Below are 17,415 nucleotides of genomic sequence, written 5' to 3' on the forward strand. Positions count from 1 at the left end.
AAGTTGTGTGGCATAATTATCTCTGGTATTTCAGAAAATGTAAATTTTAACTTTACATATGACTCTTGTTATAAACTTGCTTACCATTTGCTTTTGGAGCTAAAAGCAGCAGACCTTTAAACAAGCTGTGCTCTTTACCCCCAGCAATGCATCTATTTGGCCTCAACTGGCAGTTACAGCAGACTGAAAATGACACATTTGAGAATGGAAAAGTGAATTCTGACACCATGCCAACAAACACTGTATCATTACCTTCTGGCGACAATGGTAAGAGGCAGAATTATGTATCCTGTGTTTTTCTTTTAACCTCTCTTTTCTATAAGCTTATTACTTTTACTCTAGCTTACATCCAGCTTATATAGGAGAGAAGAAAGATGTTTGTACATTACGGATGCCATCTTCTCACAACTGGGGGGTTTTTAAGCACTAATTTACTTGAAAGGTTGAGAACTCATGTTTTTATTGCAGGGATAATGTAATTTGTGCCTTTTGATTTGATGGGCAGGCTCTCCTGACTTTACAGCCCACAAATGTGTGTGTGTTGACTTTGATTTTTCAGTCTACACATAGAATACAATTTGGTATACAATCTCTTATATTACCTTGGGCATATTAAGTTTGCTATATTCGGCTTGTATGTGGAGCTGGAATACTATATTAATTTTATTATAAAAGCTTTTAAATGCAAGACATGTGGAAGGATTACATAATATATTGACTTTTGTTTGGTTGCTCTTTCTCTGAACCTTTAAGAGTTTGAATGTTGAACTAACAGAGATCAGTGGGCTCTGAATTAAAAATGGAATTTAAGTAGTTAGCGATTGCTATAGAAATTTTTCATTTCCTTTTTTCCAACATAAGCACCAGAAAAATGTATATATACATATTTAGATGTGTACTATGTATACTTAATAAGTATATGTGTATTAATATTATTATTATTAATATTATTCTAATATATGTATATATACACATATAATAAGTAGTGAGAGATTAGTATCTACTTGCATTTTCCAAAATATGCTAATACTTTATGTCTCAAAGCAACCTTACAGAGATATCTTTTTCTATTACCTAATAAATATAGTGTTTGCCTTTATGAATTTCCCCAGCTCTTCTTCCTATGCTTGTTCTTACCTAGTTTTATTAGTATTCCATGTTGACATCAGTTATGCCATCTAAAGTGGCTAGGTTCTTTGTGATATGAGAAAGAAGGTAGGACCTGTTTAATGAGTGTATATGTTGTTGTGTTACATGCACCCATTTGCTATAACATGCTTTGTAATATTGATTTCATTCTTGGCTGTCTTGCTTTCTCTTTAACAGTAATACCTTATTACTCTTTTCTTCCTCCTTAGGGAGGGTGAGAAGTCTTTTGTGGTTGTTCATCAAAATAGAGTTTGATTAGTGTATTAGTTATTCAGAGGTATTATGATTACATCATTACTTTTCCACACTACATCCATACTATATCTTCCACTATATCCAAGCTACATAGAATACATAAGCAGAAGAATCACAGCCCAGGCTGCTTGGGCAAAAAATGAGACTCTATCCAAAAAGTGAAAAAGTGTGGGGCTAGGACTTAAGTGATAGAGAGCCTACCTGGAGTTCAAACTCCAATAGAGGAAAGAGAAAAGAAGAAAAGAAGAGAGGAGGGCAGATGAGGAAGAGTAAGGGAAGGAGGGAGGGAGGGAGGGAGGAAGCAAGGAAAGAGGGAGGGAAGGAAAGGGGGAAACTAGCCATATGGTATGTAGATATTTATTACCTGTTACACATGTGAAGAACTTTTTTACAGACTAAACAAATTATAATTATACTAAAGAGATAAATGCTTAATGTGTACATTTCATTTTATAGCACTCTAACCTTTTATTGTGATTAAAGTGCAAATAGAATGTGGTTAATTAGTTGCGCAAAACTCAGAATGAATGATGCTGAAAAAGCAGTGAATTCAAATATGCTTTTTCCAACTTCTGTGCTGGCTCCTGGCATTAGCCAGGGGATAAGTCTGCTCATGTCAGCATTCCTCAGTTTATATCAGCCTGTACTCAGAATATAGCTGCTTCCCCTATTTTCCTTGGATGCTCAAGCGAAGTCTATAGTCGTTAAAATTCACAGGAAAATTTAAGACAACTTTAAAGTTAGTGTTTTTTAACCTTACCACTTAGCATCACTTCAGCTCTACAGTGTTAGGAGAATATCACATAAATATGACTTCAGAAGTCTCCAGAGAGCTCAAGTCCTCTCAGGCAGGGACTCCTAGCTGTTGAACAGGACTCCAAACAGAAGCACATGTCAGATGAAACCAACATCCATATGCATGTATAGGAACTGTTTTCTAAAATAGAGCTTGTCCTTACGTTGTGAAATATGCCCGAGTTTTCTTTCTACTATACCGCATTTCCCATTTGTAATGAAAGCTAGTTACAAGCCACTAAGATAATTCCATACTTTACAAAGAACTAGTTGCTATGTTTGTAAACAAAAACACGGCTGCATTAGTCCCCTTCTCTGAGTGGAACCGAAATACCTCCCTGGAATCACAGACTGCACTTCGTGCATCTGCTGTGTGCCTAGAGAGCGCCTGCGCGTACATACACCTTCTCCCTAGCTGGGTAAAAAGCCACACACATGAGGAGTCATTCTCAGATTCAGATTCAGCTTACTGCCCTAAGAGAACTGATACCAGGATATTTGTGGGAACTTCACTTCTGGGAAAGAAAGCTGCTTCTGTTTTAACTCAGACCTTGGCCAAAATAATGGGAACTTGTCTTTATTATTTCTCAAATAGCCTGCAAAACTTGCAGGAAAAGAAAAGTTCTTATTTACAAGTAAAGGTACTTTGTAGATATATGTACAGACAGAGAATATATATACCGACAAGTAGGTAAGTAGGTAGTTAGATAGACAGACAGACAGACAGACAGACAGACAGACAGACAGACAGACAGATAGATAGATAGATAGATAGATAGATAGATAGATAGATAGATAGATAGATAGATAGATAGATAGATAGATAAAGACAGACAGGCAGATCTTTAAATACTTAAAGACCTAAGACAGAGAGAGAAAAGAGGAGCTCTAGTTGTAAGAAGGATGGTACCTGGTATACTCCTGCCCCTTAACCACCCCCTCAGATTTGTAAAGTCTCTATGAAGCAAACCACACCATCTCTTTAGAAACTATTAAGAGATTCCCACCTTAGAAAGCGTGGGGTTCCTGAACAAAGCTCACAAGGAGAATGACCTGTGCTGGACATAGTAAGAAAATTCCCTCTCAGCTTCCAAATACAGTACACTTACTTATGTAGTCCTTTTTTTATTTATTTGTAAATATAATTCTAAGGAACAAGCATTGTGCTGATGCTTTAGTAAACTCCCTGCATGACTTTAAGTTAATACTGAATCCAAGCTTCTAAATAGTAGTTCGTTTCTAAAAGAGAAGTTATATTGTATGCCATGATCCTTTCTGCTTATTTCTGGCACCTTCTTTGACTATAGATTTTAGGTAAAATAGCAGACCTGTAGGGTGTCAGGGAAAAAACTGATATAAATAGAAAAGATGAATAAGTAGAAAATAATAAAGTTCAGAGTTCAAATAGTCTTTGTCTAGAAACTAAAATTATCCCTCTAGATTAAGGAATTCGCTTAGCTTAATGTACTGGAAAGACTCGCACAAGCCTACACAGAAATTCTAGCTCCTTCATTTATTTACTTTGTAACCTTGAAGAAGTTATTTAACCTGAGACTTAAGTTGCTCACATGTGAAGAGGGAATAAGAAGGCTGAACATGGTTTCAAATGCCTGTAATCCAGCTACTCTGAAATCAGACAGGAAGATCAGAGTTCAAGACTGGCAACTGGGAACATTAACCCAAGACCATATCTGAAAATTAAAAAAAGAAAGAAAGAAAGAGGAAAGGGAGAAAAGGAAGGAGGGAGGGAGGGAGGGAGGGAGGGAGGGAAAGAAAGAGAGAAAGGAAGGAAGGAAGGGGAAAGAAGGAAGGAAGGGAGGGAAGAGAGAGAGAGAGAGAGAGAGAGAGAGAGAGAGAGAGAGAGAGAGAGAGAGAGAATGCCACTGAGGTTAGGCTCAAATGGTAGGACATTTGCCAATCAAGTGGGAGGCCCTGGATTCAATCTCCTGTACCGCAAAAACTAAAAACATAGAATAAAAGAGGGAACAATTATACACATTTTTTTACTTACTGACTGCTGTATTTCACTTGTTACATTCTCTTCCTGGTATTTCTCAAATCTTCCTTCTATACTCAGAACCCAGCCTGAGCAGATGGCCTTTAATTCTCCTAGGGAAACAAATAGAAACATTCAGAAGGAGCTTTCTTAATGTCCTGTAAATAAAGCTCCTGTCCTAGGTATGAGTGTAATGTATCCTTTCACCCTCTTCTCCCTACATTTAAGGTTATTTGCTCCATGAACACTGTTTTCTATTGTTTTGTTTTGACTTTTTAGGAATAACATTTGAAGAATTTCATGGTGACATATCCATATCATGTCTAAATACATAGATCATATTCACTTCCCACTTCCCTCTCTATTGCTCTGCTTCTGCTAGTCCCCTTTATCTTTGATACTTAATTACATGAGTAATCTTATTATTTTTTCCCATCAGTCATGAGTTTTGCACTCAGGGCCGGGAGCTGTCCCTGTGCTTTTTTTGATCAAGGCTAGTACTCTACCACTTGGAACCACAGCTCCACTTCTGATCTCTTAGTGGTTAATTGGAGATAAGAGTCTCATGGGCTTTCTTGACTGGGCTGAGTATTCCTCAGATCTCAGCTTGCTGAGTAATTAGGATTATGGCCATGAGCCACCAGTGCCTGGCTTTACATGAGTACTTGATCATATTCTCTATCTTCGAAGTTTTTCTAGTCTACTTACACCATCTGTACAATCCACCATTTGCTTCTTCCTCTAGCTCACTGGATATTGGGTTTTAAATATATATATATATAACCAGCATACTGTGTGTATTCTTTGCATTCGTTGCTTACCTTCACTTGCTGGTATTACATTCTAGCTTCTTCATCACTCCTCCCTCATGACTGTGCTCTGACTCCACCACTCATTGAAATTGAAGTCTTCCAGGTCAGTAGCACCAGTGAAAACTCTTTCCTCTTTCCTATATCCTCTCTGAATCTTTTTGTAGCAACATCTGTTGGTTTTGTTAGCTCATCTCTCTCTTTCCATCACCTGTTCATATTACTGTTTCTCAGAACTCTGCTATTCCATGATAGAATTGCTGTGTTCTCTCATTCATTTCCTTGGCTTTAGTTACAGTCTATATGCTGTTGATTCCCAAATCAATAAGTCAGGCATAGATTGCTCTCTTTAGCTCTAGACATCATCTATATAAAATCTATCCAAGTCTCTTTGGAACATTTCCATTTGGGTGTCTCCCAAGCATCTCAAACCACAAGTGCCTAGAACTGAAACTATCAACTACTTAGGCTATCTATTACTATGTAATAAAGCATATCAAAATTCAGTAGAGTAAGATACAATTTATCATCTCACATAGTTGTTAATTGGGTAGTTCTTGCTTCCTTACTGTGACTTTTATGCAGTTGGTCCCAGATCTCAGCTGCGGCTGTCCGAAGGCCTCGGGTTCAATTCCAGGTACCACAAGGAAAAAACAAAGTCAATGAGGTCATGCAGCTTCATAGTATGCGAGTTAAGTTTCCGTTATCACAGGGGATATTGGGAGACACATTAACAGGGAATGTGGGACAGCAAATATTGTTTTGGCCATCTAGGGAAAATACAATTGTCACATCATCTTTCTTTCTACATCCACATCTCTTTCAGAAATTTCAATATCAGAAAATGACATCATCATTAACAGGCTTATTACCTAGTCCAGAAGTTTGGAACTTACCTTTGACTCCTTCAACTCTCTCGCTATCATAGTCAATCACAAAGCACTCTAGGTAGAATTGCTGCCTCTGGTCTGCTCACTTATTCTTCATACACATCTTTGAGATAACAATATCTCACTTGACCCTGTCTCACCTGACCGATATGGTTGTTTGTTAAAAGGTCTCTTCTCTCATAGACCTCAAAATCACAATACAGACCCCAAGATTAGGACAGAGAAACTCGCAGGTAAGCTGTTGGTTGTCGATAAATGCCTAACTTTGCTTTCTGTCATCTTAATTATTAGTGTCTCTGTGGGACCTCTGATATTCCAAAATTGCAGTTAAGACTGACACTGGGGAAAAAAAAAGACTTTGACACTTGGATTTTCTTTCCTTCCTCTCCACCTTAACCATGCAGCCTTGCTTACTTAGATAATAAAGGTGGAAATTCCATGCTATATGTGGGGAAATATTTTGTATCCTATAGCTTTCAGTTATTTCATGATGTCACAAACCAAACCTCCTAATTGCCAGCATGACTTTAAACTGCCCATTTTGTCCTCATTACTGTTATGACTGGGAACATTTTATCTATAAAATGTTTTTTCAGTGCTCAAAGTACTTATTTAAAGGCTTCCTTTACAATGCCACCTTACTGATGCTTTCCTCTAAGGTGGGTATTATATAAGGAGAGGAGTGACAATAGCTTTGCTCTCTGGTCTCTTTATGTTTGCGCACAATGACAACCGTGTTTTATGACATTAAGACTGTGACATGCACTTACTGATGAAAGAGAAAATCACAGCTAGCAGGTGAAAAGACTACTAGTAGCTCCCACAGGCAGGCACCACAGGACATGTGGAAGAGATTCTTCAAGATGGTGCCCTGTTGGGCTTGAAGAGTTAGGTAGGACATATCATTCTCACTGTGAAGGCTTTAATTGGTTTGATTTGCAACCCACAGCTTTGAGTTTCGACGAACTACAAGGCACTCTGTTCCCCAAGCTCTGTGTTTTCCTCCATTTTTCCTTCTTTTCTTCCTAGTAAACCCTGCAGACAACTGTGGTGTTTTCTATGATCATTCCAGGGCTTGGGCTCTGGGGGCTTATAGAAGTAGAGATCTCAGTTAGAAAGGATGAGAGCCCTAGAATTGGCCTTCCTTTCATTTCCTCTGAAGCCAGGGTTTTCTGGAATTCAGGCCAAGATGAAAGAGTTCTGTGTCCGGGCTTTTATCTAAGAGGACTGATGAGCTTCAGAGGAAAGGGTTGTGTAAGTATTTACAAGTTTATCAAATTGTGTCAGTGGCTCTCTGACTTCCAGGTGTGTTTACAATCAATAAAGAACATTTGAACAACCACACTTGACTCTGTCAAATTGGAGGAGCACCAAGACTTGAAAAGCAACAGGACAGAAAAGTATATACTCTTACAACTATATAGTCTAAAACCATAAAGCTGTAGTCTCATGATACTCAAATGATAAAGGTGTAACAGAAATGTTACACTAATCCAAGCTGGTGGTTTTAATGAAGAAAAATGGTTACATCTCCACTTCTCTCATTATAATGAAAGGTCAGAGGTACACCTGCTTTTTACAAAAAGACAAAGTCTGGGTCTTCAATTCAACCTTAATGTGTTGTAAATAGTTTAATAAGTTGAAGCAAGTAGAAGTTGACAGGCTTTTAGAGATTTTTTTTCCCATAGGAAAAGGCAGAATACCTAACTGATCTTTAAGCTCTCTAGTTCTTATACCTCTTTAAACAAAATATCTCTATAAATTGAAATTGAACATTTTCATATCCTCCAATATGTAGTGTCTTAAAAATCTCTTATGGTTACAGTTCTCACTTGTGCAACATTTGATTGAATATGACCTAGTTATTAGATAGCTATGTTCAACATTTTGATAATTATAAATCATAAAAGTGAAAAACCTAGCCAGTGGCTCATGATTATAATCCTCGCTACTCAGGAGGTTGAGATCTGAGGATTGTGCTTCAAAGCCAGCCCTGGCAGGAAAATTCATGGGACTCTTGTCTCCAATAAACTACCCAGAAAAACCAGAAGTGGTGCTGTAACTGAAGTGGTAGAGTTATAATAGCATTTAGCATAAAAGACCCTGAGCTCAAGCATCTCCAAATGAAAATGCATCTCCAAGTGAAAAAAGTGAGATGACTTTTTTTCAAAGAGCTTAGGTGAATATTAGAGAATAGTGCAAAATTCTCCATTAAATGAAAGAAATCTTGCTACAAAATAAGGAAGTGAGAATAGAAGGATTTCTTTCAGAAAACTTCAGTCTTTGAAATCATTACTGGTTGTGTGTCAAAAATCACATTGTGATCTATTTCCTGTTCCATCAGATTTTCCCTTCAATTTTATTGAAAGCAACTAACTGGAAAATGCCTCACTCATTTGAAAAGATTTTTTTACACAGATTTTAGAAACCATTCCATTCTTTTTCTGTATAGCATATCAACAGAGGCTTTACCAAAGCTCAGCAAAACATACTAATTATGCTTGTTATTCTTTTACATAGCAACATTCAGTTTAATCTGGTATATTCAGAATGGTGCAGAAAATAGAACTATTGTCCATTTAAACTCACCTTTGCTATTATAATATTTTAATGCCTTCATTTAATTATATACTTTAAATATATCTATTTCATTAGCCCATGTAATTCATGGGAAATATCTACTCTATAATTTAACTGACAGAGCCAGTATTCATTAAAAATCAAATTTACTCTCTGTCAGAAAAAAACCTGACATTTATTTCAGTTGAAATAATTAATCTGCATTTGCCATAACCTTCTCAGTTCTGAATTCCTGCTCAAAGTAGATGGGTAGAAAGATAAAACACAAATCCTTCCCATAGCCTGACAATGAGAACAAATAATATATTCCTGCATTTCATATTTCTTTCTTCTCCATTCTTTGTAGCCTGAAATTCATCGACAGGTAGAAAACATTCTTGGACAATAGTTGAGGAAAGTTGGCAAGGTCATTTAATAAGGTCACTTAATAAAAGTTCTGTGATTGCACAACTTAAAATCTAAGAGTTGATTATATGAAAAATCACAATGATGTCTATAACTCAACATTGAAATTTTATTCTTTATAGCATTTTATACTGCTAAATTGGTTCAATAAAAATACATACGGCAGCCAAAGGGTTGTTAACTGCTATGATTATGGACACTGGAAAAGAAGAAAGGGAAGGGAAATTGTAAATAATGGGCTTTTATGAAACTTCCTTGTACAATCCCCTTCTGCCTCGTACCTGGGTTATTACAACTACATTCTCCCTCGTCACTCCATTGCCAGGCTTCCTACACTATGGCACTTAATGTTCTTGAAACAATGATTTCATTTCACCTTTAATCTGCTCCAAACCTTTAATGGGTCTCAATTTAGCTATAGCTGTCCTTTGCCACTGATGATACATGTGCCATTGTAGGAAGCAGCAGTTCAGGTAAGAAGCAATCCTAACATTTACAAGAAATACACTCTGCTTCAACCTCACATTTATCTATAAGAGTAGATTTATTGTGAATTGCTTCAGACCTTATCGACCATAAACTGGGTATCTGCCTTACTATCTGTAATTGTGAGGCATGTTTCTTAGTAATCTCTTGATACACACACACACACACACACACACACACACACACACACACAGAAGACAAGAATAAGGGTCTGTGTGCCATCAAAATTCCATTTATCCATAAATTTGCTAATAGTCTTAGAGTGAAATTATGAATATTTTTTAAATCACTCATCCTTTCACTTCCAGATTTCCAACATTACTGCATTTTAATGTTCTTGAAGCAATGAGATCAACTCAGCTTTGGTGACTATAAGAACCATAGTTTTGTGTTTTTTTTAACCTGGTATTTAAGGCCCTCTGCAAACTGATACCATTTTTCCTTCTCAACATGTCTACCATGACTCCCTGACAAACCCATGAATGTCTTTCATTCAGTTACTATCAAAGGCCACACAGATCAATTAGCCTCTGTCAGACCTTATGTAATCCTTACAGTCGTCTAATAATTACCTTACTATTCCCATTCTCCAGATGGGATTTATATACCTCTGCCTTAAGTTCATTTACCTGGTTGGTAGCACAGGCAGATTCAAACCTAGATTAACGAATTCCAAATCCCACTTAATTTTCTAAGCCAAATGTACACTATCACCTTAAGACATAATGTCAGTTCCTCAATTGTTTTATTATCGTCTTTAACACCAATTCAAAAACATTCTCCTACCTGTCCTTCAAAGTCCAGCCTACAGTTCTATCATTTTTTCTTACCCTCATTTATCATTATGTTTATCAGTTTGTAGGTATTATCTCCCCTACAAGGGAGTTAGCTAATTGGTGTCAGAAGTTATTATAGCTAGAGTGAATAAGCTCAAAAACTCTACTCTTTGGTTTACATTTCCTGCTATCACCTCCATATTATGTCCCTAGCAGATACTTAATAGAAATGATCTCAGTGTAAATTAACAACTCTTCACAGATAGAAGACTCTCTCCCCCAGGATGAAGTATTTACAGTTCTCAAAACTGAAATAAAGTCCCTCAAAACTTTGTGTCACAACCCCTCTCTAGAAGATATATCTAGTTTAACAGCCACCACCATCACCACAATGGAAAAAGATTAAAATGGTGACTCTACTTTACCATCATTTTTGAAAACATTGAATTTGATAGAGAATACTTTGCCCAGTGTCAGTCTACTAGCATTCCCAGCCCACCAACCAATGGGGATACCTCTCTACATATGGAAACTCCTGCTGTCCCAAATCCTCACAAAATAACTGAGACAGGACCTTGGCCAAGAGGTAAAGAGGAACATCAGATGGTGTGCAGGAAGTGTTGGTCTGTAAGAGGTAAAAGCTCTGAATACATGACTCAAGTGTCAAAGTGCTTGCCTAGCATGTGCTAGGCCTTGGGTTCAATTCCAGTTCTGGGAATGGGGGACAAAAAGGAAAGACTGTAGCAGCTTCTATTAAAACTTTGAGAATTTGAACTTGCCCCTCTTTCCTGTGCCTGACAGTGTCCCCATTAGCCTTTTGCTACTTCCTTTTCCCTTTTTTTTTTTTTTTCAGATTTTCTAATATACGGCTTAGAGAAGACTGCAGGAATCAACCCCCAGGGATTGGTTTTGTTGTTTCTGTTTAAGGATTGGTTTGGAAATCTCCACTATCTGCTCAGTGTTAATTTATACTTTTTGATGTTACAGTATGCTTATAATAACTGATAAGTACCAGACTTAATCTCCACCATGAAATAACAAGACATAATTTGTAAGATAATTATGTTTCAAATGATCAAGAAAAGAGTGGGTGTGAAAATAGCTTCAGTAATAGGCATACCTTGAGAGCAGTTAAGAGAATTTTGACAAATACCTTAAAGGATGTTAAGTCAGAATTAGTAAGACAATATCTAACCTCCCTGCAAAAAAAAAAAAGGTTTTAAAATGAACATCATATGGGAGGATTTCATTAATCCAAAGGAGAAGCCAGAGCATTTAGCCAAGATAACTTAAGAAACATTTTTGGAAGAAACCTAATTTCAATTTTCTTCTTCATGGGTGGGTCTCTCACTTTCAGGAAAATTAGGTGGGTTTACACAAGAAAATAACACCATAGACTCCGGAGAACTTGATATTGGCCGAAGAGCAGTTCAAGAGGTGCCTCCTGGGATCTTCTGGAGATCGCAGCTCTTTATTGACCAGCCACAGTTTCTTAAGTTCAATATTTCTCTTCAGAAGGATGCATTGATTGGCGTCTATGGCCGAAAAGGCTTACCACCTTCCCATACTCAGGTAAGAGTAGGCTTTGTTGTCAGTAAAATGAAACTATACATTTGCATAAATAGTTCAACCTTATTCTGTTTCTTATATTCTGCTGTTTGGCTCAGCAGCCACATTTGAATACATCTTCTTTACTAGAAGAAAAATATGAATGTATCTTACACATGTCTGGAAATCTTCAAACCAGTGATAAATATTTTTTTTGACTTGCTTTGGTCATTATTGATGGATTAAAATTGCTAAAAATGAACTGTGCTCCAGTGGCTCATGCCTGTAATTCTAGCAACGCAGAAGGCTTAGATCTGAGGATCTTGGTTCAAACCCAACCAACGCAGAAAAGTCCATGTGACTCTTATGTAGAACAAAGTACTGGAAAAGCTAAAAGTGGCACTGTGACTCAAAGTGGTAAAGCACTAGCCTTGAACCAAAGAAGCTCAGAGACAAGACCTAGGCCCTGAATTCAGGGACCTGCTTCAAAAATAAAGTCTGGAATGTTCATATTTTTTAAATTTTATTTATTTCATTTTTTAAAACCAGTCCTGGGACTTGAACTCAGGGCCTGGGCACTGTCCCCAAGCCTCTTTGTGCTCAAGGCTAGCACTCTACCACCTGAACCACAGCTCTACTTCCAGCTTTTTCTGAGTAGTTTAATGAAGATAAGAGTCTCACAGCCTTTTCTGCCCATAATCCTCAGATCTCAACCTCCTGAGTATATTACAGGCATGAGCCACCGGCACCCAGCTGTATGTATATTATGTCATTTCATGCGACAGGATGGTTTTATAACCTAGGAACATAAATTATGATGAAAGGTTGATGAGTAAAGTTGCACATCTTGAAAATAAGATGAGTAAAGCAAACTAACAAGCTTTATCTAATGTCATTGCAGATTGAATACATATACCTCTTTAGTTTATAGCTTATGATGCTGTGATATATCCGTTTATCTTATCTATGTTAGCAAAGTAAATGCCTTTGCTACTTATGATGTACTGCATCCAATTTTACATTCAGAATGTAACTCCAGTTTGAATCTTGTTCATGTTCTAGGTGACATGGCCTAGGATTTAAAAATAAGATTCTCTCCAGTGGAAGGGGCTTTCTAGAACTTCAGTTAGAGCAGGTAGATTACACTTTTGCCAACAGTCCAGTGAAATACAGAAAAATATTTCTCAAATGGAACTACATATAAAATTAAATTATTTTTCTCTAATTCAAGGTGTATACTTTCAAACTGTCATTGTGTGTGTGTGTGTGTGTGTGTGTGTGTGTATGGTATATGTGTGTATGTGTAACTTACAAATTCTAGAAAGTAATTTCAGATGAAAACTGTCTAAAGGGTTAAAAATACATGGTCGACTTTTTTCAAGCTATAAATGATGTTTAAGATTGGGGAAAGAAAAGATGCAGTTGCAGGTTTTCTCCTAATTCTCCCCTGCCTTAAACACTACTGAGCATGATATCCACTTTTCTTTTCTACCCCAACATATATGTTTAAGTAGATTGTACATTTTCTTAGGCTTCTGTTATTACAGTTCCTTCTGGTTTATTCAAGATCAGCAGAGCAAACAACTGCTTCTGAGTTCAGTGTTTAAACATGAAATACGCTATAAAGCAGCCCAAATTGAACATTTCTCTGTTTCTAGGGAACGTTAAATAAATCAACCTGAAATAATTAAAATTGGCCAGCCATTCAAAAGTCACTTGAGTTTTGAAAGTCTTTGTGACCCTTTATAAAACTGTCCGTTTGATTGTTGCCAAGGAACCATTGACTTCCTTCTCCCTGATGCTCGATTCATTCTCCTGGACAGTTGGAAACCTAAGCAAGCAATTCAGCAGTTTGCAGTTAGCATTCTTTGGCCTGGCAGTGTAGTTGCTTAAAGGTTGTTTCTGATTAGGAGACAGAAGCCTGTTCTAAGCACACTTCTTAAACTTTCTAAACTGTGATCTCACACACAACTGAACTTCTCTGGAGCTTAGTGCCTATTGGTAAAGTAAAAACACTGGATCAAATGATCTTCCATTTATCTACCTTCTCTACATTTAAATGATTTATAGCACAACTATGACACCATTTTTATAAACCAGGTATCATGAGATTTACCTGTAATTCAGATTTGGGAGGCTGGAGGCCAGAGAGTTGAGTTCCATGCTAGTCTGGGCTACCTAGCAAGACCTTATCCCCCAAAGCAAACAATAACATTGATTGAAGAAAACAGGTAAGCATTCGCTGATTCTGAATTCTTAATACTTTAGCAACGGAAATTGGATTAAAGATACAGATAGTTTTGACTCTTCAGAACTGAACTACCAAGAATACCTGAATAAAAATGCCAATTTTTAATCCAACTTTTCTTCTACAGTGCTTTGTTAGTACCCTATAGTCTAAAGACAAAATTTCTAAACATGAATTTTTGGTTATGGTACATTATTTTCTTAAACTACCATCAAAATTAATGTTAATGGCTTTAAGATAAGCTCTAATTTTTATGAAATTAGATGAGATCAATAAATTAGATAAGATCTAATTTATATGAAATCTTTATCAAGTATTAGCTTTCTCTGGTGAGAGTGTCCCCAAAATAGTGAGACTGAAGAGTTAGACCAAAGAATTTCATCCTAAAAATATCATGAAATCTTATGATTTCTCTCCCCAAGAAATCCAATATCCATCTTATCAATAGCTATTTCACAGCAAAACTCAGATTTGCCTTTATGTGATCATTTGGACTCTAAGAACAAAAGTTATTAATATGTCCATTCTATATAACTTGTTTATTTAGAGTAGAAATTACTTCATTGTAGAGAACATTTCTTTAGGTATCTGAAGAGTCTTCCTGAAGTCCAGTGTGAAATGTCCCCCAAAACTAGGTAGATATTCAAAAACAGTCAGCTCCGACCTACCAGAGCCAGCATGTATATCTCCCAGCCCGATTCCTTATTCATAATATGCTGGTAAGAGTGATATCTGAAATAAAGGTAATGATTAAGATGATGAGCTTGGAGGACTACTTAAAATTCAAAGTTTTCTCTATCACGTCTTCAGTTACTGTGTTTTATATTAGTGACCAAAGGTGTTTATATGCATTAGTCTATAAAAATGAACTTTTCCCTGTTACTTTGAAATATTTAAATCTGCCCCATAAGTAAATGAATGAGTTATCTGAGACAGATTCTTCCCACAATTGCTGGGTTAATTCTACTCTGATCACTAGAAAATAGAATTCCAGTGACATTTTTATAGTTAACTACCATGTCTGTCATTATTTTCATCCTTGTAAGAAACAAATGGGAAAAAATGGGAGTATAAATCAAGTTACTCCCTTTGGCATCTTATTTCTCATAGCTGAATGATGTAATATGCAGAGGGGTTTTTTTTTACTACCAAAGACCAAAGGATAATTTTACATTTAACTAAAGACTTAATAAGCCAAAACCTAAAGTAGATATTCTAAATTATCTCTAAATGTAACATTAGACATCTATGATCTATACAGTGGCAGTCAATTTAGCTACAGTTCTCAGAAATCCTAACAACTAGGTTTGTTCCGATTTGATTGAACTAAGAGATTTCTGTTATCTTTCAAGTGTACCTCTAATGAAATTTCATGTAAGGAATATCAGAAAGTAAACTATTATTGATTCATGCTTATAGGACTATAAATATGATAAATAGGTAGCATTTCGACATAAACATATTCTGAGAACAAAACGAAATTGGTTTACAGTCTATAGGAACTAAATCACTATTTTTAATATTAATTTTTCAAGCCCTCAAGTGGGGGTGGAGAGGAATAGGGACAGAATGGGGGCAACCTACGTTCCAATCAAATCACTATTTAAAGAAATTATTATCCAAAATGTTTATTGACAGCATTAGGAAGCATTTTCAGTGTTTTATATATTGACTATATTGTCTGGAAATAAAATTTTACCCCAGTGTTGCCAGTCACATTCCACAGTTTAAAATCTAAAAGTTTAAATCTACCAAGCACTAATGTTTATGATTAATTGAACTAAAATAAAACTTTGCTTTACTAAAACTTTCTTATTCATAGCAAGATCATGGGCCCCTGTTATCCTTTCAAACTTCTCTAGCATTGAATTTCATAAACTTTTGATCAGATATGTAAAGACACTTGTTCCCTGCTTTTAATCTGAGCATATCTAAGCAAAAACTTCTTGGTCCTTCCATGAGATTTAGAATACCTACATCAGGGTGACAAGAGAGTCATAGTCCAGTGACCCTAGCTGTGGAAAAAGCTACACCTGGATTCACAGTGCTCTGGATATCAGACTCTGAGTACCTTAGGAGTCATTTCCTTCATCATGTAACTACTAATTCCTGTCTGAGGGGTTGCTATGAGGCCGAAAAATAACCCCATTAGCCAAGTGAAGACCCAACGAATGTTGTTACTAAATGAGCATTAAATTGGAAAGAGAAAAAAATACCAAATAAGTAAGATAGCTTACCAGCTTGGCGTATAACAATAATAAATACATAGATAAAAAGCTTACCAGTTTGGAATGTAACTTGGGATACATTTTATGTTCATACCCCAAACTGTCTAAGCTCATCAAACCTTTTATCAGTCAGGAGAACCTGAATAAAACTTAACCTCCTATCACTCAACAAGGGAAGAAATGACCTGAAAAGTTTAAACCAAACAATGGTGGCAGCACTAATTCTCCTCATCTTTTGTAAATGCTGTGTGTAGGCTTCTACCATTGGAAGCCTGCCACTCAGTAACTTCTTTTCTAACGTTGCATTGGTTCACAACAGAGAAACACTTGAAGAAGAAAAGGAAAGAGTGATAACAACTACACTGTTATATTTCTGGCTACTAACATTGCTCCTTATCCTTATCCCCAGTATGATTTTGTGGAGCTCCTGGACGGCAGCAGGTTGATTGCCAGAGAGCAGAGGAATCTGGTGGAGTCTGAAAGAGCCGGTCGCCAGGCGAGATCTGTCAGTCTTCACGAGGCAGGCTTTATCCAGTATTTAGATTCTGGGATCTGGCATCTAGCTTTTTATAACGATGGGAAAAATCCAGAACAGGTGTCTTTTAATACCATTGTAATAGGTAAGAACCCTTTTCAGAGCATCTTTTTTCCTGGCTATGTGTTGAATAGAAACTAAATTATCTTAACCAATTTTTAGTGGTTTCTAGACTGGGTAAAGCCCACGTGACATGTGATTTATATTTAATTACAAAATATCCATTTGCAGTTACTTTTGGAAGAAGAGAGAAAATCGTGAAAAGACTTTAAAATCTGCTCTGCTTTGCTATTCAAGTTATCTAGTATAGATGGCTGTCATTGATGGGCTGTGGGGAATTTTCCTTCTTCCTTCAATACCTAGCTAAGCTGATCAAAGTGACCATATCTGTTTTGCAAAAGGGAGGATCGACAATAACCGTCCCTTCTTTCTCTCTTCTACAGAGTCAGTGGTGGAATGCCCCCGGAATTGCCATGGAAATGGGGAGTGTGTTTCTGGAACTTGCCATTGTTTTCCAGGATTTCTGGGTCCAGATTGTTCAAGAGGTATGCAAGTCAGATTCTTTTTCTTAAGCCGATATAAATGAGCTGTAGCAACACCTAATTCAGAAAACTAGCAAGACAAGGAAGAAAGAAGGGGAAACTCGCGTATTGCTTGTTCTGGTGCTTTGTCTTTTCTTTTGAAAGCTTGAAGGAAAATGTGGCTGTTCATTCTC

At 36.7% G+C, this 17,415-nt stretch overlaps 1 protein-coding gene across 4 annotated transcripts in view; it reads left to right on the forward strand.

Moving 5' to 3' along the window:
• The window catches only part of Tenm3 (teneurin transmembrane protein 3), a 585,882-nt gene that overhangs the window by 458,749 nt on the left and 109,718 nt on the right, over window positions 1-17,415 (forward strand). For all 4 annotated transcript variants that reach the window (XM_048330896.1, XM_048330895.1, XM_048330894.1 and 1 more), the window contains 4 exons: window positions 145-267; window positions 11,499-11,713; window positions 16,575-16,785; window positions 17,144-17,245. In XM_048330896.1, the coding sequence (XP_048186853.1) occupies window positions 145-267; window positions 11,499-11,713; window positions 16,575-16,785; window positions 17,144-17,245 (651 nt within the window). The remainder of the gene's footprint in view (window positions 1-144; window positions 268-11,498; window positions 11,714-16,574; window positions 16,786-17,143; window positions 17,246-17,415) is intronic.

This window comes from Perognathus longimembris, chromosome 21 (genome assembly GCF_023159225.1).
Source record: "Perognathus longimembris pacificus isolate PPM17 chromosome 21, ASM2315922v1, whole genome shotgun sequence".
In the NCBI taxonomy this organism is placed as follows: Eukaryota; Metazoa; Chordata; class Mammalia; order Rodentia; family Heteromyidae; genus Perognathus; species Perognathus longimembris.